This window comes from Choloepus didactylus, chromosome 6 (genome assembly GCF_015220235.1).
Source record: "Choloepus didactylus isolate mChoDid1 chromosome 6, mChoDid1.pri, whole genome shotgun sequence".
NCBI lineage: Eukaryota > Metazoa > Chordata > Mammalia > Pilosa > Megalonychidae > Choloepus > Choloepus didactylus.
In genome coordinates, this window is record NC_051312.1 from 86,518,921 (window position 1) to 86,546,014 (window position 27,094).

The window sequence follows — 27,094 nt, forward strand, 5'->3', positions numbered from 1 at the left end:
GGAGCCAGCCAGGGTTGGGGTCCTCAGGACCCATCTAAGGACTTTCTGATGGCACAGACCAGAAAGGCCTTGGTCGTCTGCCCTCACTCTGTGCCCAGCAGTGCAAATGCCCCCCACCCCCACCCTAAGGCTAGAAGGGTCCCTACAAACCACCTGCCCAACAGTCTCCTATAGAGATGGAGAAACTGAGTCCTGAGGGGACAGAGGCCAAGCCTGAATCTGGACTCACCCAGTCCAAGGCCCTAAAACAGATGAACTCCCGCCCTTGCTTTTACAGCTAAGGAGACTGACTCTGAGAGGTGAAGTGGCCCCTGAGGTCACATGGCAAGGCCCGGGCTCCTGCCCAGCTGGGACCCCTTGAGGCTGCCCCCTCCCACAATGATGCAGCACAGGGAAAACCCAGGCAGGAGCGTGAAGGAAGTTGTGAGCTACTAAGTCCTGGAGATGAATGGGCCCAATAGTGCTAATAACCAGTCCTGAGGGAGTGGAGAGAGCTCGGCCTCGGAGATACCAGAACCTGGACTCCAGTCCTGCTTCAGCTACCTTCTAGTCGCTTGGACTTGCACAAGTGAATTCCTGTTCTGAGCCTCAGTTTCTGCGTCTGTTTGATGGGGCTGAAACCCACCCCACAGGGTGGTTGTGAAGATTCCTGAGAAGACATACACATAGTACCTGGTATTTGGTACATGCCCCCCCCCCCCCCATCATGACCCTCCTGAGCCCCACAGACTGTCAAGAGCTCTCCAAGGAGAGCCCTTGGAGATCTCCAAGACAATCCCCCACTGGAGGATGAGGCATGAAATGGGGACAGACCTGAGCATAGGCTCAAGAGCTTGGAACCTGTGGGATGGGGGCAGGTGGACAGTGAGGCAGGGCAGGGAGAGGCCACAGGAGCTTTCTTCAAAGGGGAAGAGGAGGAGCTGCAGGACAGGAAGTGGAGGAGATAGGTTCCCACTACCCAGCTTTCTGTGGCAAGAGGAACCTCAGGTTCTCAGCCACATACCTCCCCAAGAGACCTCCCACCCCTGCTCCAGCCACCAAGGCCTTCAAGGCTCCTGCCCACCCAGCCCACTACAGTCATAGGCCCAGGCTCACACCAGGCTCCACTCCTGCCCCCAGAGGCTGCCTGTGAACATGACCCCCATGCAGTAGGCACTGAGCTGGAGGTCACCTAGAACTGTTAGTCTCCTCTGGACTGGGGTCTGGAAACCTCTATGGACAGGGCCCAGGCCTCCTCTGCTTCTCACACAGGCTAGCCAAGTACAGGGGTGGGCATGCAGCAGGCATACAGAGGTCCTGAGCTCATGAGTGTCCAGGACAGGTATGGGCAGCCATCTCCTGCTGTCTGTCTCCCCAGTTCCTCATCTCTCTCATGGGCCCCAGCACAGGCACAGAGTCCAGAGGCCTGTGGAGTCAGGGGAGTCCCAATGGCACACATGGAGAAACAGCTCAGAGAGCAGCAGGGATGTGCCCAAGGTCACCCACAGCCAGAGGATCCACAGCCAGGACATGCCACAGCCTCTTCCCCAGCTCGCCCTGTGAATGACTGACCTTCGGGTTCCCCTTTCCTAACCCTACCACAGGAGCCAGGGGGAGGCCTGGCCTGGGCACTGAGATACCTGGGTTCCGAGCTGCCCTCCGGCTTTGTACCCAGGATCCATGTTCAGCATCTGCCTTTGGGATAGGACATGAGCTCCCAGCAGGCAGTGTCGGTGTCACTGTCTCCTCTCCAATATCCAGAGCACAGGGCAGGCCTGCAGCCAGGCCAGGCTGAGGGCCAGGAGGGAGGGAAAGGGTCCTGGCTTTGATGGCTGGGCCCAGAGTCACAGTGGCTTCCAGGGACCTCTTGACATAGGGGCAGGGAGAAGATATATCTGGGAGAAGGGAGATGAGTAGGGAATCAATCAGATGGACAGACAGGTGGAACTCTACTCCTCACCTTGGGGCCACATGCATAGGGCATGTCCAGGGAGCAGCTGGCTCTCTCAGGTCAGGGACAGGCCTGGAGCAGACTGGGGCAGGAGAGAGGCGGGGGGAAGGGACAGAAGCTCAACAAACACCTGTGGTTGAGGCCAAGCCTCCTGAAGTGACCCAATCATCCCTGGTTTTCTGGCTCCAGACCTGCTATGTGACCTTGGCAAGCCACTCCCTTTTCCGGGCCTCAGCTTTTTCATCTATCAGGCAAAGATGGAATGATGAGAAAGAACACCACGTCCTTCAAAGAGTTATTGATGAGATTAAATGCCATGTTGACTAGCGATGTGGGCCCATGCAGAGAGGGGCAGGGGCTCTGGAGCCAGTCTGACCTGGGCTCCACTCTCACCTCAGCTGCAGTGTGACCTCAGGCAAGTGATATCACTTCTCCTGACCTCAGTTTTTTTTTGCTTTTTTTTTTTTTGGTAACATGGAGACAAGCCTACTATTGCCCAAGACTGGCTCAGAGCAGGGGCTGGCTTCATAAATGGGATTAGCTGCATGGAACCTGGGAATCTAGAATCTTGGGGATAGGGAACTCAGAGACCTCTGCCTATGTCCCAGTACTCCACCTGGCTTTGCTGGGAGGATCAGGAGTGGGGGGCTGGTCCCCAGCTCTGCTCACCTCCTGTTCCCCCAACCTTCCCTCCATTGTGTGGGGCAGATGCTGGGGAGCAGCAATTAGGAGACAAGACAGAGAGGGCTAGACTGGGAGGCTGGAGATCTGGACTCCAGGCCTGGCTCTGCTGGGACTTTGCTGTGTGACCCGGGTTGGCCCCTGCCCCTCTCTGGGCCTCAGTGTCCTAACATGCACACCAGTGGGGGTGGGATATGAAACAAGGATTGAAAAGGGCCCCTTGGCATCTCCAACCTCTACTCGGTCTGAGAGGGAAGGAGGGTGGAGGCCCTGGCTGGCAGGGAGAGTGTATGCCCTGCCCACAAGCCTACAACCCCCAGTTTTTCCAAGTCTCCCCTGCCCCCAAGGAAGGATACTGGACAAGTATGATGTAGCCACAAGGGGTCTGTTATAGCAGCCAACCCCAGACCCGACAACTCTAGTCTTGAGCTGGGCTGGGTTTATTCATTAACCAAGCTAGATGGAGGAGGCAGCTCTGTCCTGTTGACACAGAGGGTGGGGGTACTGGGTCCGTTCAGACCTTCCCCTCCCCTTCCTCCTAGAGAGTTCAACGGGGAAACTACTACTTCCCCCCACCCCATTGTGCACTGTGCAGCTTGAAGCCTTTCCCAGGTCACAGTCAGATTTTTTCACAACAACTTTGCTCACCTCTCCTTTATTTATTCCTTCCTTTGTTCATTCATTCAACCAACATTCCTGCCCTGTCCAAGGCTCTGTGTTGGATGCTGGAGACAAAGAGAGGGATAGGCTCCATCCCTGCCCTCAGGGAGCACCAAGTTGGGACACACCATCTGCTCTCCCCTTTCCTGCTCCTCAAGCTCAGACACAGTTCTGGACCCTGTGAGGCCCCCAGGCCAGGGTCCACAGGCTGGGCAGAGGGGCTAGGACGGGAAGTCCCACACAGAGGGAGAAACAAACAGAAACCCAGAGAGAAAGAGACAGTCAGACGAACGGCCAGGGTGCAGACAGAATCACAGAAGAGAGAAGAGAAGGCAGAAAAGGTGAACCAGAAGATCACATGGGGACAGGTGAACAATATTGTAAATGACCAAGAGCCAGACAAAAAGCCATAGGGTCAGAGAGGAAAGGTCACATATCAGGTCTTAGGCAACAGCGGACAGAGAACAGCATTAGGGTAGGGGGTTGTTCTGAGTCCGGTGGCCCTGCTCCCCTTGCCACAGGAATGAGCTCTTTCCACAACATGAGGAGGACAGCAGAAGGGAGAAGGCAAGGGAAAGGGAGGTGAAGGGCAGAGGCGGCACAGTCTAATGTCTGGACCCTGCTAAGGGGAGACCTGCTCACCCTCAAAATGTGGCACTTACAGCAAAGCCAGATATGTTGGGGGCATTTACTGAGGCCCTCAGAACAGAATCTCCACCAGTCTCTGTCCTATCCAGTCCCCTGATGGAGGTGGGTTCATGGGGCCCCAAACCTTCCTGGTCACAGCAAAGAGAGGAGACTCGTGGGGCTGTGAGGAGGGGAGGAGACGGCTATGAGAGGGCTCAGCTCGTGTGTCTGCATCTGCCTCTAAGCTGGCCTCCTTGAGCCCAGACCCTCCTCCCCCTGTCGATCCCAAGCCTGGCCCTGTGCAAGGCAGGGACATCTACTCCCTTCCTGCAGGAGACTCAGGGGGCAGCTAGAGAGAGAGGGGGGAAGAACAAGAAGGAATCTGGTCTCTGGCACCCAAGGGTACAAGAGTGGGGAGAGACCCAGCTCAGGCTGGAAAAACCAGGACTTAGAGAGAGAAGGGCCCAACTTCCTTCTGAGAGATGTAAGTCAAGGACCAAGTGAAGGCCTCCAGATCAGAGGGCTTCCTGAGAGAAACCACTCTCCTAGATGGGCCTGGGAGCAGCCCACCTCCTTGGAACAGGCAGGGGCATGCAGAAGCCTGGGTTCTGGCTGAGTGAACCAGAGTCACACACTCTCTTCAGGCCTCAGTTGGCCCATCTGTGTAATGGGGGCTTGGCCCAGCAGACAGTGCCTCCTGCTGGTTCCTGGAAGGAGGCTCTTTCTGGACCCAGATGTTTAACCAGGTGTCTCCCGCCCTGAAGGAGGACCAGGAGGCAGTGTTGGAGGCAGTAAGAATACAGCACCAACGGCAGGGTAACCCTACCTTGATCTTGTGCAGTGTCCGGTCCATCTCCACAGCCTGCACCCACACTGACACCCCGGACTTGCTGTAAGTCAGGTTCCAGCCCACCTCTGCCTCACATTCTGACCGGAAGCTGCGGAAGTCCTGGTCATCGGGCACCTGGACACTGTCGCGACCCAGGACTGGCCGAGGCCCTTGGGACTCTGGTGAGGCAGCCGGCTTCTCCATGGAGTATGTGGGGAAGCCCAGGGCCCTGGTCCTAGCCCGGCTCTCCTGGGTCCTCCGTGGAGGCTCCGACAACGTCGACGCGGCTGCAGATGCTGACGCCACCTTCCTGGGACCTGCAAGACCGGTTTGGGGCCGGGAGTGACTGAGCTGGGGGCGCGGGAGGGGCTGTCGGGGTCCTGGGCCGGCCGGAGTTGGAGACAGGCAACGGCTGGCCCCCAGGTGAGGGCGGACGGGCACGGGACAGCCACGGGGGCCAGCCCCCCAGGAGCGACCCCAGACCTCCCTGGGGCCGGTGCGAGGGCTGCGTGTCGGGTGCGGGGAACGCGCGAGCCCGTCGGGACCGGGCTGAGGGCCGGGATCCGAGGTGACGGACGCTCCGGTGGGGCCCGCGCAGCGGTGGCCCCGACCTGCCCAACTAACTCGGCAGCGGCGCCGGCGCGGCATGCGCCCCGAGCGAGTGGTGGGGGCGGGGATGGGAGCCCCGCCGGGCCGGGCCCGCTCACCTGTGCCCGCCGCTCGGCCGGGGCCCGCCGGGGCTGTGGGTGGGAGCGCCTCCGCCGCTGCCGCTGCTGCCCGGGAGACCGGGGGCCGCGCGGGGGCTCTGGCGGGGAGCAGTGGGTCCCGGCGCCCGGCCCCGCCCCGTGCCCCCCGCCCCGCGCGCCCCCTCCCTCCCTCCCTCCGGGCTGACTCGGGGGCTCCGGGGGCTCCGCTCGCCTCGGCTAGGTATTTTCCCAGGCTGCGGAGGTGAATCTGACGGAGCCGGGAGCCCGGTCCCGCCCCGCCCCGCAGGGTCCTAGTGCCCGCCCCCACCCGCCCCGCGAGAGGACCCCGCCGGGCAGCGACCAGTCCTCTTTAGGGGCTGGGGGCTGGGGGCTGGGGGCTGGGGGCGGGGAGGGGAGGGGCCAAAAGAGGTTGGGCTCTAGGAGGAAGGTAGAGTTGGCGCTGGATGAGGGATTCTGGAAGTTAATCGTGAGCCCCTTCTCTCCATCCTCCTCCCATATTCACAGGTAAACACCTTTGCAACAACCTACTTACAAGCAGGCACGCCGTCCCCAAACAGCCCAGAGACCCCAAAGATGGGCACAGACACCCCAAATAATCAAGTGACTAACTCGCAGAGAAGAGAGCCCTACAGCGATCCAGACATGCTCACGGCTTGCATCTCCCACCAACCTGAACGCATATCAAGCCTACACACACACACACCCCCCAACCCAATTTCCAGTGAAGTCTGAAAACCCAGGCGGAAGTTGATTCAACCCACAAGCCTCAAGGTTCACAGGCTGGCCGGTCCTGCGCTAAATTCCCTCTCAGTCTCACTCCCAGCTGGGAGCTTTAGCCAGTGCCTCATCACCCGGAACATGCACACAAACACACAAGCCTCTCAAGAACCACACTAGGCTCTCCCGTGCATCTGGCCTCAGAGCATTGGGGTTCCCCTGTCCCTCCCCAGGCATCCAGGCAGAGCTGGCCAGACCTCCATGGCCACGGAAGAGATATGTTCAACAACAAACACCCCAGCCTCCACTTGCAGCCAGGGAGGCTGCCACCTGGCCCCTGGGTCCTAGTGCTAGCTCTGCCCACACCAACTCTGTGTGACCTCAACTTCTGAGGCCAGGCTATTATGAGTGTGGCAGAGAGCCCAAAGGTGAGTGTTCACTCACCACAGGCAGGCAGGAAGGACCCCTAGCCATCTCCCCCTCATGGGCAGCTAAACCAGCAAGTGCCCATCACTTGCCTAGTGTTATAAAGCAAGTACATGGCTATCTTGACCAGAACCCAGGTCTCAGCTTCCTCCCAGTCCATGTTTTCTTTCTCTGCCCTGCCTGCTCCTATCCTCTCTGGGCCTGTTTGCCATCTACAGAATGAGGGAATCAGAACACATAACCAAAGGTACCACCTATCCCCAACATCCTAGAGCTCTGGGATGGTACAGCTTTTCTTAAAGGTGCTAAAAGAAAGACAAGGAGTTGTTGCGATGGGTTCACAAATAGAGGTGTTTCTTCCTGAAGTGCTCAGGGCTCTGAGAGGTTTGTGCATCAGGCCCAATTTAAAAAATGAGTGGGGGTGAACAGGGAGTTGTGATGGTGAGTGACCCCCAGGGGCATTCTGCAAAGTGAATTCTGTAAAATGAGTTGCAGCTCTCCATGAGGCCTATGTGGTGACCTCAGGACCTTAGCTTCAGGCCTTCCATCTGCTTTGTGGGGTACATAATCAGATAATCACTGGTACCCTTTCTAACCCACATTCTTTAAGTATCTGGGTGGCAGAAGGGGTGGCTCAGGAGTCCAGGACTCTGGCTCTCTAGTATCCACCTCCCCTGCTTCTGTCCCCACTCCACTATGTGTGTGGCCTTGGTAGTTTTTTCTGACATCCTCATTCCAGGCTTGTGGGAGCCACAAAGGGGAGTACCCTGAACCTGTCTTGTGAACTGTAGGCTCTGGGAGGAAAGATGAGAGCACTGGCCTGGTGGCTCCTGCCTTCTTAGGCCCTCCATAACACAACAGCCAGTGAGAGCAGGCACCAGGACAGTAAACCGCTCATGGCCACCACCCAGTCCAGGGTAAGAGATAAGGCTGAGGTGACAGCAGGAGATAGCAGTGAGATGGAGGTAGCAGATGGCAGGAACCAACCAATCACTCAATTTCAAACAGATTAACCAAGAATGAAACTTCTGGGTCTTGGGTCAGAAAAGGTGGGTGATCCTGTGCCTTGGGCTTGGGTGGCCATGTGCTGGGCTCAACCCTGTGTCTTGAGGACAGGCCAGGCTGGCTGGCCAGTGGGTGGGCAGAAGGGCATCAACCACCATCCTATTCATCATTAGTTTGCCCTGCAAGGGCCCACCCCAGAAATTAGGTGTCTGCCTCTGGGGCTCATGACAGCCTTCCCAAAAGAACCAGATCAAAGCACATTTATATCTTGTTTCAAAACACCCATGAGCAGCAGAGAGAAGGGGGCTCTGTCTGCTTAAGGGCAGAAGAGCCAGCCCAGGAGGGCTAGGGGGTGCTGTGTGTGTCATGGGGGAGGAATCTGGAAAGGAATCCTAGGACTCTGCTTCTCCTGCTTCCCACAGCCTGGCAGTGCAAAGGGCCTGTGGACCTGGGTTCAAATGCTGGCTCCATCATTTCTCAGCTGTGTGACCCAGGGCAGGTGACATGCCCTATCTGAACCTCAGTTTCCTCATTTGGAATAATGGTATCTACCCTCTGAGAATTGAAAAAAGTTATACATGTGTCCATTTCACCCCTATATTGGTAATCAAAGCTATAACAGGAGGGAGGGGGAAGGGAGGTATACACTGAATGAAAATGACAAGTTCTCAATGGAAGTGTTCAGGTAACATCTTGACATGATGGTTGTTAAGATTCTCACAAAAGATTAAACAGTGGAAAAAGTTGGCAAAGGGTGACTCTGTTCTGCCCATGGCAGCCCCCTTTCCCAGTCCCAGTACCCGCCTAAGGAAGAGGATGGAGGGGCCTCTCTGGGTCCCCAGGGCAGGGCTAGGTCTGGCTCCCTTGGGGTCCCAGCTCCAGAATGGGGCATCACTGAGCAGGAGTCAGAGTGTGTGTGACAGGCGAGACTGTGTGTGAGAAGGTGCTTAGCAAACTGAGAAGCATCCTGGGGATGTGAGGAATCATTACTGAGGGCACTGATCAAGCAGCTGGGGCTTGCATGTGCCCCTCAAAGAGAGCTCAGCTGAGGCCAGGGGGGATACCCCTGAACACACAGCAAGTCAGAGCCCGCCGGGGGACCTCTAGTACCTCAGCACTGTGGCTCCCAGGATGGGGGCAAGGGGCCATTTGGAGTGACTCATGGTAGACTCTGCTCAATGACCCCTGGGGGCTGTTGAAGCAGGGGTCAGGGCACCTGCTTGGAGCCACCCAGTGACCTGGCTCCTCAAAGCCAGCCTCCACACCCCCACTACATTCCCACCAGAATAAACTATCAAACAGAGGTTAGCTGGCCCCACCCCTTCACTATAAAGAAGCAGAAACAAAGGTCCAGCCAGCAGTGGAGATAAGAATCCTGGGCTCCCAGCTCCTAGAGACTCTGTCCTTTCCCCAACGCCCTTACTATGTAGGCTCCCCTTCTGCTAGCCTGTAGGTAACTGTGACCTTGGCCCAGACACCACCCTTTCTCAGCCTCAAGATCCAGCACTGCTTTGCCAGAATCCCTCCCCTGCCACCCCGGACCGCAGTGCCCCCACTCTGCCCCATGTTCTGGACAATGAGGCCCCCCAGGTCTTAACTTGCTTTTGGGTGTTGGGGGCAGAGGGGTGGTCACCCCTACTCACCATCTAGTCAGACAGATGGACGGATGCCTCGATCTCCCCTCTGGGAGATGAGAAGGCGCACCCCCCCCCCGGCCTCTTCTCCCCCCCTGCCCCCTCCTCAGGGGCAACCCTGCCTGCCAGTTTGGGTGGAGCAAATTCCCAGGTTGCCAGGGCAAGGAGGTTCTGTCCTGGGGACATTGTTCTAGAAGACTGAGCGGTGACCTGTGTGATGTCATCAGGAAGCAGCAGAGTGGAGGGGTGGTTCAGAGGCCTGGCTGGAGGAGCCAAACACAGCACTCTGAGGCCCCCAGGCCCCCCGAGAGGGCCCTGTCCTTTGCAGTCAGACAGACAGTGGGTAGCAAAAGGCGCTAATCCCAATCCCATCTGAAGCCGGATGTAAGTATTTGCCCAGGGCAGGTCTCACACCCCTGATGGGCCTCACTGAGTAAACAGCCCAAACCCTGCCCTGAGGGAGCTGCTAGAATTTAAGGGAGCATATAAAGTCAGAGTTGCTCTTGGCCACCTGTGTGGCCACTCCTCCAGGTGACTTCGTCACAGATGCAGACCATCACACTGATGTCCTGTCAACAGTCCCACACAGCCACACACCATTTCAGCCTCACACATGGCCAGCCCTACCCAGGTACACACACTCGGTCACACGAGCTCACGTACTGCACCAGCATGGGATTGCTGGATAAAATACAGGATGCCTAATTAAATTTCAATTTCAAATACACAACAAATAATTTTTTAGTGTAAGTATGTCCCAAATATTTGCTAAATCTGACAACCTCACACCCACGGCACCACCACACCCACATCACAAGCCTCAAAGCACCGCAGTCACATGCCAGTTCCCACACAGACCCTGTCACTCACAGTGTCATGGGAACACAGATACCAGCCCCAAGTCACAGAGGTGTACAAGTTGTACACATACACCTGCACTTGAACACCCGCACAGCTCTGCGCACCCTCTCTGTGAAGAGGCACAGTCAGTCTTTCATGTGCATTTTATATGGCTTTCACAACAACTGTAGGTGGAAGGTCAGGTGGGACCATTAAGCCCGATTTGACAGATGAAGAAAAGGAAGGCCCAACCAGGGACAGAACCTACCCTTGGTGTTCCAGCATGTGGCTATGGGGTGGGCAGAGTGTGAGGGAAATCGTTGCACCTGGGCCAGGCTGAGCCCCTGGGCATGCCAGAGCTCCCCAAGGTGGCCCACAGCATCGGCCGGCAAAGCCTCCCAGAGGAGCCTCTTCCCAGGAACAATAATAGCCTAAAGGCTATGGGAGTGGGCACCCCGACCCCTCCCACCACCCAAAGGGTGATCCTGAGCTCTCCCCAGAAGTCCCTAAAGACCTTCAGAGGTGGAGACTGCCGAGTCAGGCCCAGCTTTGAGATTAAAAAACAAGAAGAAACCCAAAGAAGGAAGTTGTGTGGGTTTCTGGATGAGGGGCAGTCCCAGAACTGGAGATCTTGCCTACCCTGGTACAAGAGGGCCCAGACAACCTTGTCTTTCCTAAAGACAAACAGAGATGCCCCACCCCACCCCACCCACCCTGAGCCGAGGGGAAGGCCTGGGGTCAGGCGGACTGATGAGGAAGCTCTGACAGGAAACTGGGAGGGCTTTAGGACGCTGTATCGACCCAGCAATTGAACTGGGTTCCTGCAGTTGGCAGTGCACTATGCACATCAGCAGAAGGTGCCCAGCATGCAGGGGTGGGGGTGGCTATTTGGGTCTGGGGCCCACCCAACCACCCAAAGAGGGAGTCCCTGTGGTTCCCACCTCGGGCAAGCCCCTACCCCTCTCCAGGCCTGTTTTCCTTTCCAAGTGGTGATGTTCAAGATGCGCCCCCACTGGGCTGAAGTGGGAGAAATATGTATACTGGGAAGTCCTTTGTGGTAGAGATACAGGTGGGGGACTGTTTGTTTGATTCTTCTCATCCGCCAGCCAGGGGCACTCTGGGCAGTAGGACCCTGAAAGCAGCTCCTAGGGCTCTGGGGTACAGGGATTGGAGGATGGGAAGAGAAAGACAGAGAGGAGGCAGGACAGATGGGGTAAGGTACCCCCACTCTGCTCAGCAGTCTAGGATAATGGCTAAGACTAGAAGGCCAGGCTGTCTGGGTTAGAAACTCTTATTTCTTACCTAGAACAAGTTACTTAGCCTGTGTCTCAGTTATCTCATTTCTAAAATGGGTAGACTAATAGGACTCCATCACTGAAATATGCCTGGCACACAGTGAGTGCTCAGTAAATGCTGCAGCTGCTAACAGTTCCTATCCCCTGTGTTTCCTTACCCCAAGGTCTGACATCTGTCCCCAAGACATGGCCTCTTTCCTACATCCTTGTTCCTTGACCTGGAGGCAGTACCCTTCTCTTCTCCTGACCTGGAGGAAAAGAAACAGCCTGGGTTAACCTGGAGCCTGGAGGGTTGAGAGGGACACAGAGGTGGGCATGATGACATCTTGTCCCTCACCCTCACCCCAATTCCAAGCAGAGCTGCAAAAGACCCAGATGGGTCCTCTTTGGAAGGCCTTCACTCAATGGGCTCCTTGCAACCACAGAGCCCCCTCCTCCGTGTCTGACAGCTGGATACTTGGACAGCAGCAGGGCAGACGGAGCCTGGCAATGCCCAGTAAGAAGGAAGGGTGGCATTGAGTTGTCCCCACCCCAGGGGCTTGTTCCCAGGACCCTGCAAAGGGCTGGTGTGGGTGGGGCTCAGCTAGAAACTCTGTCTGGGACTGGGGCTGAGAGCTCCACCCTGGGTCAGGGTTCATTCTGAAGTCTAAATCCACGTCTGGAACAGTCTTGGAGCAGGCTCAGCTTCCATGGGGCACTGCTAAGCAGGGGACTCCTGCCAACGACTGCCCTTTGTGCTGAGGCCCTGGTGCCCTGGGTCAGCAGGCATCTCCACGGTGCTTCCCCCGGGGGAGGATGCCTCCCTCAGCACCTTCTAAATTTAGGGCTTGGGCTCTGTGACTCATTCCTGAATCTGCTTGGCTCCCCTCCTCCAGGAGTGTGCTCCCACAGTATTTTTATCCTCTGCTGCCTCAAACTGATTAGTAAGGCCCCAGAATCCTGCAATAGCCACACACACCAAGGAGAGCTCCCCAGCCCCACTCACCTCACTCAGCACAGGCTTTTCTCTGATTAGGTCCTGTATTCAGCCCCTATATTCTCCCTTGCCTAGCTCTATGAGAGCTGCATCTGCAGCTCGCCTTAACCTGTGTTCAAGAGTTAACATAAGTGGTTAATGTTTACTATGTACTTACCAGGTGCCTGGCGCTGCTCTATGCACTTAACAGGTCTTAATTCATTTAATTCACAGTTAAAACTTGCAACAGCCCCTGCGAAGGCTTACCACCCCCACTTTACAGACAAGTAATTTGAAGCTCAGAGAGGAACAGTGACTTGCCCAAGGTTCCAACCTTATGTCCCTCGGAGAGCTGGTCTAAAACTAGGTGTGACTGAAATCCTGGCTTCTGTTTGCTATCCCCAAGGTCGCTCCTCTTAGAGTATACATTAGACACTCAATAAATGTTTGATGAATGTTTGATCACTGCCATGTAATGGCAAGATCCCTAAAACCTAATCCAGTTCTACTCCAACTCCCTGAATATGCTTAAGAGGGTCTTTTCTCTTTTAAAGTTTCTTCTCAGTTTCCTCCAAAAAAACACGATAAATAATGGCCTGGAGAATTAGATACTTTGGAGGTGGGAAGGACCTTGGACTTCTATCTTTACAAGCATTTACCTCTTATGACTTGCCCAAGGAGGCCCTATTTGCAACCAGACCTCAGGGTCTCCCAAGCCTTCCCCGCCCATCCCCAGAGCCTCTAAGAGCATTCCAGAGAGAAAACAACTGGGTGTTACAGTCCATCTGCACGCCTCCAAGGGACAGAGAGAAGTTCCCTTGCTTTATGGGCTGCTGCACAGACTTGGTGGCAGGGTGTGCTCATGGTTCTCCACCTGGCTGGGGAGTGGTCCCACAGCCTCAGTTCAGTGTGAACCACTTCTTCCTTTCATCATCCAGGACAACCTAGGTATCCTCTCCAGCTGCCACTGCCTCCCCACCCCCACCCATAGCTCAGAAGCAGAGTCCAATACCCCTCCCCTCTTCCATTCAGAGGCTGTCTGCTTAGCACTGCCCCCTCGTCTGTCATCCTGGGCCCGTTCCCTTACCTGGACCACTGTCCTGAAAAGCAGGGTCTGAACAGCTCCAGAAACACCTCTCTTTTTCCAGGATTCTCCAGATCCTCCTTAGCTTCCTACCTCTGGGAGTCCTCTCAACAGAGCAGGCCCTCCTCTATCAGGTTGAGGTGGGGTAAGAGAAGGATTGGGAAGAGGGACTCCTTCAGGCTCTAGGGGTACAGTTGACCTCTCTAAGCCCATATCCAACAAAGAAACTGATCCTTCCAGTGCAGGGAAGCATTCAGGCCAATACGGAGGAGGGCTGGGCTTTAGCCCTTGCTTAGACTGCTGAGATCTGGGGCAAGCCCCTGCCCCTCTTGGAGTTCTCAGTTTGGCAATTCGGTCCCTCAATTTGTAATTCCCTGACTCTAATAAACATTTGCCTTTACAGACCACTTGGGAATTTAGTTTTCACCCCTGGATCTCATTTGATACCCACCACCCTGCCCGCCCACCTATTCCGACTTACAAACGAGAAAGTTTAGGTCTCTAAAGGGAACAGAATTTCCCAAGGTCACACAGGTAGCACAGCAAATCAGAGGCAGGGCCTGGGCCACAGTCCTTGGAGCCTGATCTTTCTCTGGTCCTTTACACCCTATGACTAAGACTCTGACTGTGTGACTTTTTATGATCCCACTTGTAAAAGGACTACTATGAGGATCGAATTAAAACAAGGCAATGAAGGGAGCCGTGCTTTGCAGATCACAAAAGAAAGGGTAATGGAAAGACGTTGGGACCCCTTACGTTACTATTCATTGCGGTTATCTTCGCTCAGGCGCCCTCACGTGTGGACTCCGAGAAGCTCGGTTTGCGCAGGCCCTCTCTGGTGTTTACAGGGGCCGTGGGCTCCGCGTCTGCGCGTGCGCCTTCCGCCAGGTGTCGCCCGGAAGCCCTCCGGCTTCTCGCAGCGGACTCAACGCGCCGTTGCCGCAAGTCCCCCTTGTGGTTGTGGCTGCTGTGCCACAGCGACTCCTAGGGAGCTCTGTCGGCTCAGTTTCTACTGAGACATCTCCACAGCTCCGGAGCAGTGGAGATCTGAGGCGCGGCAGGCGGAAGCACAGCACGGCTACTTTCAACCTCACCGGAGACTCCAGCATCTCAGCAACCGCTCCACCAAACCTCGGGTAGGGATTCTAGCGCCCATTACCGCAGACATGGCGAACGCAGTGAATTCGACTGGAACGACCCCACGCATTGCCTCATGGGAGCTGTGGTTCACGGCTTGGACCTTTCTGGGGCTGAAACGCTGTAAAAACTACCATTTCCCTGAAGCCCAAGAGCCAGAGTGGTAGCAACGGGGAGCGGGGCATGTTGGGAGGTGGAGTTTGGGGACGATAGTGAGTTTGATCCGGCTGGGAAATTCAGTGAGCGGAGTAGAGCCAACTTGTCTGAGCCTCAGCTGTCATAGACGCAGAGTAGCGTTCTTAGGGCTGTGTTTTACAGACTACTACTCACTGTCTTCACTTTCCACACAGCTTCCTCCCCTGTCACTCCTCGGAGACTGCACTCTCAGGGGTCACCATCGTCTTGGACACTCTGAGTTCTCGTCTTATGGCTGTTCAACAGAATTTTCGGCAATGCCGGAAGTGTATAGCTGCACTATCCGATACGGTAACCACTAGTCTGTGGCTATTGAACATTTGACAAAAGACTAATGCCATAGCGAAACTAAAATTTTAAATTTAATTTAAATTAATTTCTTTTCATTTAAAGAGTCAGTTGTCGCTAGTGGTTATGATTGGACAATGCCATAAAGTAGATCTCTTCGCAGCGTTCACCAGCGGTCACCCCCTTGCTTTGTGAGACTCACACTTATGTTTTTCTTCTGCTTACTTACTGCTCCTAGTCTTTGCAGATTCTTCCTCCACGTTTGTCCCTTGAAAACCTAAAAATTAGTTCCGACTGTAAAAAATCTCCCCTGCTGCTCATTAGGCTAGAAACAGACACAGATAAAGCCAGCTGCAAGGTTAAGAGGAAATACTTTTCCCAAGGACATACTGCAGCTGTAAAGTGTCATAACAAGCCCCTGAAATGAGTGACTACTTGCCTATTCACTGAACAACCTTGTTTTTTAAAATTACAGACTATCAGAAGCTACTGCTTGAAAGACAGCAGTAAGAATGAACTGTTTCCACTCCTGCCTGGAGGATCTAAGTCACTAAGCGGACTGGATTTACAACCCAAGGGCAGAGCTTCAGATAGGAGGTTTCTGAATGTAATGTTCCACATCTATCTTTTTTTTCTTTCCACCAACTTTTTTTTTATTAGAGCAGTTGTAGCTTTACAGAATAATCATGCAGAAAGTACATAGTCCCCATAAACCCTCCTACAAACAGTTTTCCCTATTAATATTTTGCATTAGTGTGGTACCTTTGTTACAACTGATGAAACAATATTATTGTAATTACACTATTAACTATACTCTCTAGTTTATATCAGGGTTTGCTCTTGGTGATAAATAATTCTATGGTTTTTTTTAAACTTTATCAAAAAATTAAAAAACAAACAAAAACCAACATTCCAAACAAAACAAAGGAATAAGAAAAACAAATAATGTAAAGTAACTACTTTGCTTCCAACATGTTCCTACCATACCCCAAGAAAATTAACAAACCATAATTAACAAAGGCATAAGAAAAACCAAATAACCTAAAATAACTACATTGAAACTAATTTTTTAAAATGCAATAGTTTTTGTTACTTTATCAAAAAATTAGAAACAAAACAATTCAAACAAAACAAAACAAAGGGATAAGAAAAACAGATAACCTAAAATAACTGCATTGCTTCCAACATGTCCCTACCATACCCCAAGAAAATTAACAAACCCTAACAAAACTAAGGAATAAGAAAAACAAATAACCTAAATTAACTACATTGCTTCCAACATGATCCTACCATACCCAGGAAAGTTTGCAAACCATAATCATTCCTGAGCATTCCCATAACACTGAGATTACCCTCAATAGCTTATCTGTTCTTATTAGATTATCGTTCCCCCTTCACTAGTTGCTGTCTATCTCTAGGTCCCCTACATTCTACAATATAAAATATTTATTTTACATTTTTCACAAAGTTCATATTAGTGGTAACATACAATGTCTCTCTTTTTGTGTCTGGCTTATTTCACTCAGCATTATGTCTTCAAGGTTCATCCATGTTGTCATATGTTTCACAACCTCATTCCTTCCTACGGCCACATAGTAGTCCATTGTGTGTATATACCACATTTTGTTTATCCAGTTATCTGTTGAAGGGCATTTGGATTGTTTCCATCTCTTGGCAATTGTGAATAATGCTGCTGTGAACATTGGTGTGCAAATATCTGTTCGTGTCACTGCTTTCAGATCATCTGGGTATGTACCAAGAAGTGAAATTGCTGGATCAAAGGGTAACTTGATATCTAGTTTTCTAAGGAATCTCCAGACTGTCCTGCAGAGTGGCTGTACCATTATACAGTCCCACCAGCAACGAATGCATTCCAATTCCTCCACATCCTCTCCAGCATTGGTACTTTCCTGTTTGTTTAATGGCAGACATTCTAATTGGTGTAAGATGATATCTCATTGTGGTTTTGATTTCCATTTGCCTAATAGCTAGGGAAGACAAACATTTTTTCAAGTGTTTTTTAGCCATTTGTATTTCCTCTTCAGAGAAATGTCTTTTCATATCTTTTATCCATTTTATAATTGGGCTGTTTATACTCTAGTTGTTGAGTTGTAGGATTTCTTTATATATGTATCTGTCTTTTGTCAGATACATGGTTTCCAAATATTTCTTCCCATTGAGTTGGCTGCCTCTTCACCTTTTTGACAAATTCCTTTAAGGTACAGAAGCTTTTAATTTTGAGGAGTTCCCATTTATCTCTTTTTTCTTTTGTTGCTTGTGCTTTGGGTGTAAGGTCTAAGAAGCAACCTCCTATTACTAGGTCTTGAAGATGTTTCCCTACATTATCTTCCAGGAGTTTTATGGTACTGTCTCTTATATTGAGGTCTTTAATCCACTTTGAGTTAATTTTTGTGTAGAGTGTGAGGTAGGGGTCCTCTTTCATTCTTTTGGATATAGCTATCCAGCTCTCCCAGCCCCAATTATTCAATAGACTGTTATGTCCCAGTTCAGTGGTTTTGGGGGCTTCCACATCTATCTTAACTTTATTGTTTCTAAGGAAACAGGACCCTGGGTCTACTTGGCTGTCCAGACTGGATGTTGATTATTTTACACACAGCTCTACTTTGCTTTGAGCCTATCAAAATATTGCTTCATTTAAATTTCACTTAATCTCTACCCCTCTCTCAAATCTTTTAATAACACTATTTTTTTCCCTCTGTGTTTGATGAGAAGACCCACAGTTCCTTTGTTATGTGTTGTCCCTCATTGCAGTGGGTCAACAAACCTTACTTTGTTGTTCTGCAGATTTATTTGTCCCTGGTGGTTTTAGGCTGATTGGCTTAGACACCCTAAAATATTGGTGTCCTCCTGGTTCTATCATGGACTTGCTCTTCATTCTGCACATTCTCTTTGGATGATCTCATTTACTTCCAACCATATGTTGATTACTCCTAAACCTCTAGCTCAGGCCTTTCTCCTGCCTCTACATCACCCTCTGGTTGATTCACAGGTTCCTTAAATGCAGTATGTTCAGAGCTGAACTCTGTCTTTGGCTGATTCAGTGTGGGAGGGCAACCACTTCTTCCTGCTGTGTTCAAAGTAAGAACTAGACACTGACCACTCCTGACCATGGGATGGCCACCCCACACTTGGGTTGGGTATCTCTTCACTCACCTTCCTCAAACTGGATCAACTGTTTTTCACCTAGATCATTGTCCCAAAGCCTTAGAGAGTTGGGAGGCACAGAGGAGTAAAGGGGGACAGGTAGAAACCAGGCCTGATTTGCCTTCCCCCCTTGTCTCTGGCCCTCCAACAGAGGGTGGAGCCTCATGGTGAGGGGTGCAGAGGAGGTACCACTTATCTTCTCCTTGTCTCTCATGGTCCTCTCCCCAGGTAGTCCTCTGTCCCTTCTAGTGCCTTGAGAATTTCACAGCTGCCTGTCTTCACTGAGCCCAGTGGCCTTCTCCTCTGTCAGGAGGAGAGGTGGAGAGGGCATATGAAGTGAGTGGAGGAGAGTAATTTGGGAGAAAGCTTCCTCTTGGGCTGGGACTGGTTTTCTCTTTAAAACTGAAACCAAACACTTCAACACTTTGAAGATTTTACTTCTTGTGAAGGACCCTCTTGGCTGCCTCATCCCACTCCACCTCTGCCCTGATCTCTTCTCCTGAGGAAATTTGTATTCCTCTTATTCACATAACTTTGGCTTAACTTCTTACAAAATAAAAAGGGGTTACCTTCCGCTTCCCAAAGGCTGGTGGGTGAAGCTGGGGGGACCATGGGCTGGCCCTGAAGGGGGGTTTTCTGTCCCTTTTTCTCTCTCTCAACCTGGGCAGCTCAGCAGAGAAAGCCACAGCCATTTTCAGTTCACAGCTCTCCGACCCAGACAAGGGTGGAGATAGCAGAGTCAGAGAGACAAAGAAACTATTTAAATGCTGATAATCACTCCCTAGGGGGTGTGTCTTCCCTAAGAGGAAGGAGGTGGTACCCAGCCCTACTACTGGCCTCCCATTCAGAATCAAACCCCAGAGCCTGGGGGAAAACAGCCAAAACAGAAACTAAGGACTAAGGAGGCCACACCTCCTTACCCCAGTCAGCAGTGACAGGCTGACAGGCATCACCTTCTGGGCAGGTTAGGAAAAGCACAGTGGTTTGAGACCTCACAGTGTGTATCAATCTTCTAAGACACACCCCCTTCTGAGATCTGAGCCTGTTCTGGTCTGGGAATACCTGACTGGGGTAATCAAGGAAACCAGATGCCTAGACAACAGAAAACTGCAACCTACACTAAGAAAAATGAAGTTATGGCCCAGTCAGAGGAACAAACTTACATTTCAATTGAGATACAGGAATTGAAACAACTAATGCTAAATCAATTTAAAAAGTTTAGGGAAGATATGGCAAAAGACATGAAGTGTATAATGACAACACTGGGTGAATATAAGGTAGAAATTGAAAGTTCGAAAAAACAACTGGCAGAATCTATGGAAATGAAAGGCACAACACAAGAGATGAAAGACACAATGGAGACATTCAACAGCAGATCTCAAGAGGCAGAAGAGAATACTAAGGAACTGGAGAACAAGACACTTGAAATCCTATACACAAAAGAACAGATAGGGAAATGAATGGAAAAATATGAGCAATGACTCAGGGTATTGAATGACAACATGAAACACCTGAATGTATGTGTCAGGGTGTCCCAGAAGGAGAAGAGAAAGGAAAAGGGGCAGAAGCAGTAACAGAGGAAATAATTAACAAAAATTTCCCATCTCTTATGAAAGACATAAAATTACATATCCAAGAAGCACAGTGTACCCCAAACAGAATAGATCTGAGTAGGTCCATGCCAAGACACTTAATAATCAGATTATAAAGACACTTAATAATCAGAGTATAAAATGTCAAAGACAAATAGAGAATCCTGAAAGCAGCAAGAGAAAAGTGATCCATCACATACGAAGGACGCTTGAGAAGACTATGTGCAGATTTCTCAGTAGAAACCATGGAGGCAGGAAGGAAGTAGTGTGATATATTTAAAATACTGAAAGAGAAGAACGGCCAACCAAGAATTCTATATCTGGCAAAACTGTCCTTCAAATAGGAGGGAGAGTTTAAAATATTCTCTGAGAAACAGACAATGACAGAGTTTGTGAACAAGATACCTGCTCTACAGGTAACACTAAAATGAGCACTACAGACAGAAAGGAAAAGACAGGAGTGAGAGGTTTGGAACACAATTTTGGGTGATGGTAGCAGAGTAATGTAAGTACACTGAACAAAGATGACTGTGAGTATGGTTCAAAGAGGAAGGTTAAGAGCATGTAGGACACCAGAAGGAAAGAGGAAAGATAAAGAATGGGACTGTATAACTCAGTGAAACCTAGAGTGCTCAACAATTGTGATAAAAAGATGTTTTTACATGAGGGAGAACAAATGAATGTCAACCTTGCAAGATGTTAAAAATAGGGTGGTATTGGGGGAAAAATACAATCAATGCAAACTAGAGACTATAATTAACAGAAACATTGTAATATGCTTCCTTTAATTTAACAAAGGCAATATACCAAAGCTAAATGCATATAAGAGGGGGACATAAGGGAGGGGTATGGGACTCTTGGCATTTGTGATGTTGTCTGACTCTTTATTCTATTTTAGTTTAATGCTATCTTTCCTTTTTTTGCTTCCCAGCTGTCATGGTTTTTTTTTTTTTCTCTTTCTTTTTTTTCTTTTGTCTCTACTTTCTTTGACTCTTCCTCCTTCTTTGTGGAAGAAATGGAGAAGTCCTAACATAGATAATGGTGAGGGTGGTGAATACATAAATATGTGACTATACAGGGAACCACTGATTGTTTACTTAGGATGGAATGTATGGGGTGTGAACAAAACTGTCTTAAAAAAAATGGGTTGATGAAGAAACCTTGAGGACACTATATTGAGTGAAATACATCAGACACATAAGGACAAATATTGCAGGGTCTCACTGATATGAACTAATTATAATATGTAAACTCATAGACATGAAATATAAGTTACCAGGATATAGAATGAGACTAAAGAATGGGGAATGGTTACTTATTATGAGCAGAATGTTCAACTAGGTTGAACTTAAGCGTTTGAAAATGGACAGAGGTGACGGTAGCATGTTGTGAGAATAACAGTACTGAATGGTGTGTGAATGTGGTGGAAAGGGGAAGCTCAGAGTTATGTACATTACCAGAAGGAAAGTTGGAGGTTAAAAGATGGGAATGTATGTGCCAGTTTGAATGTATTATGTCCCCGCAAATGCCATTATCTTTGATGCAATCTTGTATGGGCAGACGTATTGGTGTTGATTAGATTGTAATTCTTTGAGTGTTTCCATGGAGATGCACCCCACCCAACTGTAGGTGATAACTGTGATTGGATAGTTTCCATGGAGGTGTGGCCTTGCCCATTCAGCATGGGTTTTGATTAGTTTACTGGAGCACTATATAAGCTCCGACAGAAGGAACGAGCTTGCTACAGCCAAGAGGGACACTTTGAAGAATGCACAGAAGTTGAGAGAGTAGCTGCCGCTGAGAGACAGTTTGAAGATGGCCGTTGAAAGCAAACTTTGGCTCCAGAGAAGCCAAAAGAGAAAAAATGCCCCAAGAGCAACTAAGAGTGACATTTTTGAGGAACTGCAGCCAAAGAGGAACGTCCTGGGAGAAAGCTATTTTGAAACCAGAACTCTGGAGCAGATGCCAGCCAGAGGTTTCCTGGACACCACTGGCCATCCTCCAGTGAAGGTACCTGATTGTCGATGTGTTACTTTGGACACTTTATGGCCTTAAGACTGTAACTGTGTAACCAAATAAATCCCCTTTTATGAAAGCCAATCCATTTCTGGTGTTTTGCATCCCAGCAGCATTAGCAAACTAGAACAATGTATGAAACAGTGAATCCTGTGGTGGGCAATATCCATGATTAACTGTACAAATATTAGAAATCTCTTTCATGAACTAGAACAAATGTATGACACTATAACTAGAAGTTAATAATAGAGGGGCATATAGGGAGAAAAGTCTACCTATTGCAAACTATATACAACAGTTAGTAGTATTTTAACATTCTTTCATCAACAGTAACAAATGTATTATACCAATAATATGAGTCAATAATGGAAGTGAGGTGGTTAGGGGTATGGGAGGATTTGAGTTTCCTTTTTTTTTTGTTGGTCTTTATTTCTTTTCTGGAGTAATGAAAATGTTCTAAAAATTAAAAAAAAAATTGTGGTGATGGATGCACAGCTGTATGATGGTACCATGGGCAACTGATTGTACACTTTGGATCTCTGGATAATTGTATAGAATGTGAACAATTTCAATAAAAAAAAAAAAAAACCTGCAAATTTGCCTCAAGGTAATTGCTGCCAATTTCTTGCAGTGCTGATCAAAATTTGTACACAGCAAATCCAGATATCACCAAGACTACAAACCCCATGGTTAGGGATGAAAAAAAGTTGACGCGATGATCATATCCTATTTGGCTTTCACGTACGGAAAATAAAGACAACCCACGCCCACAGGTGTCATTTGTGGAAAATAGCTTGTAAACAGCAGCCTGAACCTTTTATTTCATCATTTAGAAACAAAATATAAACATTAGAAACACATGCAAAAAATAAACTTCTTGGATTTTAAGAAGCATAAATTATTTCAGACATATATTTTCAGTATCAGGACACACTGTTCTAGTTCCTTCTTTAGATTGCATTGGATTCTCGGAGATTTACCATGATGTATAGAACAACCACTCACCCTGTCACACACTGGAGTGCAACTGCTAGGTCGAAGGGCATAAATAACATTTATATTTATATATATATAAAACTATATTTCCCATCCTTCCTAGTATATGTGATCTCATCATTGGGGATATGGGCAGAAAAATAACTTTTTAACAGATATGGACAAATTACTCTTCCAAAGGTTAAATTAATTTATATTCCTGTCATCAAGGATGTTGGACTCTGTTTCCCCATACCCTTGCCAGCTCTGAATATTATTCGATTTCTTAATTTTTGCCAATCTATTGAGGGGAAAATGACCTCTCATTACTTCTTTAACTTGCATTTCACCAGTTGTGCATAGTTTTGTTTTGTGGACCTTTGTTTTTCTTCTTCTGATAAAAGTCTTCACCCAATTTTATATTGGGTTTTCTGCTTTTTAGTTGATTTGTGGAAGTACTTTATATTTTTATGATTTTACTACTTTATTATATATGTTGCAAATACTTTCTCCCTATCTATTGTCTCTTTTACTTTATGGCACCTTTTGTTTGATAGAAGTTTTACATCTTGATGTTAAGTTTATTTTTCTGTTCCTTTATTATTTGAAGGTATTGCATGTTGTTTAGGACCTAGGCCTTCCCTATCCCAAAGCTTAGATAAATTATCCTATTTGTTTCTAACACTTTTATAATTTTTTATGGTTATAAACCATAACATAATATAATCCATCTGGAATTTACTTTTGCATATGATGTGAGATAAGGAATCTAACTACATATATTTTTTAATCATATTTTTTATTATACAATATAACACATAAACATAGAAGTAATAATTTTCCAAATGCAATTTAAGAAGTAGTTAGCAAATTTCAAAGAATATTACAGGTTACCATTCCACAGTTTCAGTTACTTTCTTATTCTGAAATATAACATAGATACAGAAAGATAATATCTTTCAAGTATGATTTAACAAGTAATTATATAAGAAATTCCCAAAGTTATTGAGTTATGAGTTACAGTACTCATAATTATATGAGTACTTATATATATATATATACACACTTATATATATACTTATATATATATATACCTATATATATGAGTACTTTATATATAAGTATATAAGTAATTATATAAGAAATTCCCAAAGTTATTGAGTTATGAGTTACAGTACCATAGTTTCAGTTATTTCCTTATTGTGAAATATAACAAAAAAAGGTGATAGCTTTCAAATTACAATTTAACAAGTAGCCTATAGAACAAATTTCAAAGGATGCTATGGGTTAGAGTTCCAGCACTTCAATTCTTTCCTTCTAGCTATTCTAATACCCTAGCAACTAGAAAAAGAAAAAGCATATATTTTTTCCAATGAATAATTAATTGTCCTTACAAAAATTATTGAAGAGACTTCTGTTTTCCATTTATTTGAAATGCTGACTTCATCATACATTAAATTCCCACCTGGAAGGATCTATTTATGGTCTCTGTTCTGTTATTGATCTTGACTTTTCCTGAACCAACAGCACATCATTATCATTGTCTTTCCTTATTTAAAAAAAATTTTTTTTTCTTTTCATTTTTTGAGGTACTTTTAGAAATAACTTGTCTAATTCCATAAAGAAATCCTACTGGGATTTTGATTGGGATATACTGAATTCATAATTTGTGTAAACTATAACTTTATTTTTAGTCTTCCCAAACCCAGACATGTTATGTTTTCTTTCACTTGGGTATTCTTTTATGTCCTCCAATTAACTTAATTATTACATTACGATACATAAAATATATAATTAATACAAGCATTCAAATTAATTCATGTTCTTCATTTGCAGCTGTACATTACTGGGAGGTTTACTCCTAAGTATATTATTTTTTGTTGCTGCTGTGAGTTATTTTTTGCTACATTTTCTAATCAAATCTTACTGGCTACGTGAGAACTACTGAATATATATGCTAAATATTACATGTATAGGAATTTGTCTTACAAGTACACTAATAAATGTAAGCAAAGACGTATTACAAAGCTGTACTTTGTAATACTGTAAGAGCAAATAATTGGAAGTAGCCTAAATAGAGCAATGATTAAATAATTTATAGTACAACCATACAGTAAAATAAATGCTTCACAGCCTTTAAATGTATGAATTGATTTGGAAGTTGTCTAAGATATATTGAAGATATATTTTGATGTAAAAAAGCAAAGTGTGTATGACTCCCGGGGAGGAATGTAGACCTGGCATCGTGGGACGGAGAACATCTTGACCAAAAGGGGGATGTGAAAGGAAATGAAATAAGCTTCAGTGGCAGAGAGATTCCAAAAGGAGCCGAGAGGTCACTCTGGTGGGCACTCTTATGCACACTTTAGACAACCCTTTTTAGGTTCTAAAGAATTGGGGTAGCTGGTGGTGAATACCTGAAACTATCAAACTACAACCCAGAACCCATGAATCTTGAAGACAGTTGTATAAAAATGTAGCTTATGAGGGGTGACAATGGGATTGGGAAAGCCATAAGGACCACACTCCACTTTGTCTAGTGTATGGATGGATGAGTAGAAAAATAGGGGAAGGAAACAAACAGACAAAGGTACCCAGTGTTCTTTTTTACTTCAATTGCTCTTTTTCACTCTAATTATTATTCTTGTTATTTTTGTGTGTGTGCTAATGAAGGTGTCAGGGATTGATTTGGGTGATGAATGTACCACTATGTAATGGTACTGTAAACAATCGAAAGTACGATTTGTTTTGTATGACTGCGTGGTGTGTGAATATATCTCAATAAAATGAAGATTAAAAAAAAAAAAAAGAAAAGTGTGAAACATTGTGTAAATGCTACCATTTGTATTTTTATGTTTGTATAGCATAAATATTTCTGGAAGGATATAAATGAAACTGTTAATGGTAATGCTTCTAGAGAAGGGGACAGGGAAAGTGGTGTGTGTCAGCAACACTGATATGTTTAGGCACAGTTTTTTTCTTACAAGGCACATGGGAAAACTATATTTCCCAACATTCCTAGTATATGTGATCTCATCATTGGGGATATGGGGAGAAAAATGCCTCACTTCAGGCCACTTTGGGTTCTAAGCAATTAAGTGTTAGTGCAAATCCTTTCCCCACTTTTTTCTGCCCTTTTCCCATCCCTGCCTTGCCTTCCCCTCATCTGTAGAGTTGGAATCCAATAACTTTGAGATGATGGAGGTGCTGGGTGGAAGTTGTTTGGATCTGATTCACAGCTGGAGGAGGGAACTATACAGACATTGTCTAACACACATTGGGATGTGAGTGAGAAAAACGCACATGTGGTCGAGTAAAGACTGCAAGAAATTCTTTGACAGTCCTTTCATTTAGAGGTGGGGTCTTTATCCTCTCTCCTTGAATCTGGGCTGGGCTGTGATAGTTTTGACCAATAGAATGCAGAGGAAGTGATAGAGAGCTAGTTTCTGGGCTCAAGCCTCAAAAGACTAGCAGCAACATGGAACGTGACTCTTAGGGATGAGCCTGGCCCTGGCATTGTGGGATTGAGAATGCCTTCTTGGCCAAAAGGGGGAAAAGAAATGGAACAAAATAAAGTTTCTTCAAATAGAGTCATGAGGTCATTCTGGAGGTTACTCTTATGCAAGCTTCAGCCAGATACTGCAAATTGCCACAGTATGGCAAGCCCCAACCAACACAATTCCTGAAAACCCCAAAGAATACCCTGGGCTCTATCTAAGACTATATTTAAAAAAAAAAATTTAATGCCATTTTATTGAGATATAGTCACACACCATATAATCCATCCAAAGTATATAAGAAATGGCTCACAGTATCATCATATAGTTGTGCATTCATGACCACCATCAATTTTAGAACATTTTCATTACTCCATATATAATAATAAAATAAAAAAGAAAAATAAAAAAGAAAGCCCAAAACATCACATACAATTTATCCCCACCATTTATCTATCTATCTATCTATCTATCTATCTATCTATCTATCTATCTATCTATATTTTATTACTCATCTGCCCAGACACTGGATCCAGGGAGTGTCAGTCACAAGATTTTCACAATCAAACAGTCACATGATAAAAGCTATATAGTTACACAATCATCATTATTAATCAAGGCTACTGCATTACAGTTCTATAGTTTTAGGTATTTCCTCCTAGCTATTCTAATACATGAGAAAATTAAAGGAATATCTATATAAAGCATAAGAATAACCTCCAGAATGACCTCTTGACTCCTTTTAAATCTCTTAGCAACTGAAACTTTATTTTGTTTCATTTCTTTTCCCCCTTTTGGTCAAGAAGACATTCTCAACCCCAGAATGCCAGTGTCAGGTT

General features: G+C 47.5%; 2 protein-coding genes across 3 annotated transcripts in view; one reads left to right on the forward strand and one right to left on the reverse strand.

The window, feature by feature from the left end:
- The window catches only part of STARD10 (StAR related lipid transfer domain containing 10), a 24,417-nt gene extending 18,822 nt beyond the window's left edge, over nucleotides 1-5,595 (reverse strand). The window contains exons 1-2 of one of the 2 annotated variants that reach the window (XM_037840541.1): nucleotides 5,435-5,595; nucleotides 4,725-5,044 (exon numbers count right to left, since the gene is read on the reverse strand). In XM_037840541.1, coding sequence (XP_037696469.1) covers nucleotides 4,725-4,931 — 207 coding nt within the window. In that variant the 5' untranslated portion in view covers nucleotides 4,932-5,044; nucleotides 5,435-5,595. The remainder of the gene's footprint in view (nucleotides 1-4,724; nucleotides 5,045-5,434) is intronic. The other variant, XM_037840540.1, reaches the window with a different exon arrangement.
- LOC119537204 overlaps nucleotides 5,404-27,094 on the forward strand; it is a 24,204-nt gene continuing 2,513 nt past the window's right edge. The window contains exons 1-3 of the mRNA XM_037839756.1: nucleotides 5,404-5,545; nucleotides 14,178-14,526; nucleotides 14,878-15,013. Coding sequence (XP_037695684.1) covers nucleotides 5,404-5,545; nucleotides 14,178-14,526; nucleotides 14,878-15,013 — 627 coding nt within the window. The remainder of the gene's footprint in view (nucleotides 5,546-14,177; nucleotides 14,527-14,877; nucleotides 15,014-27,094) is intronic.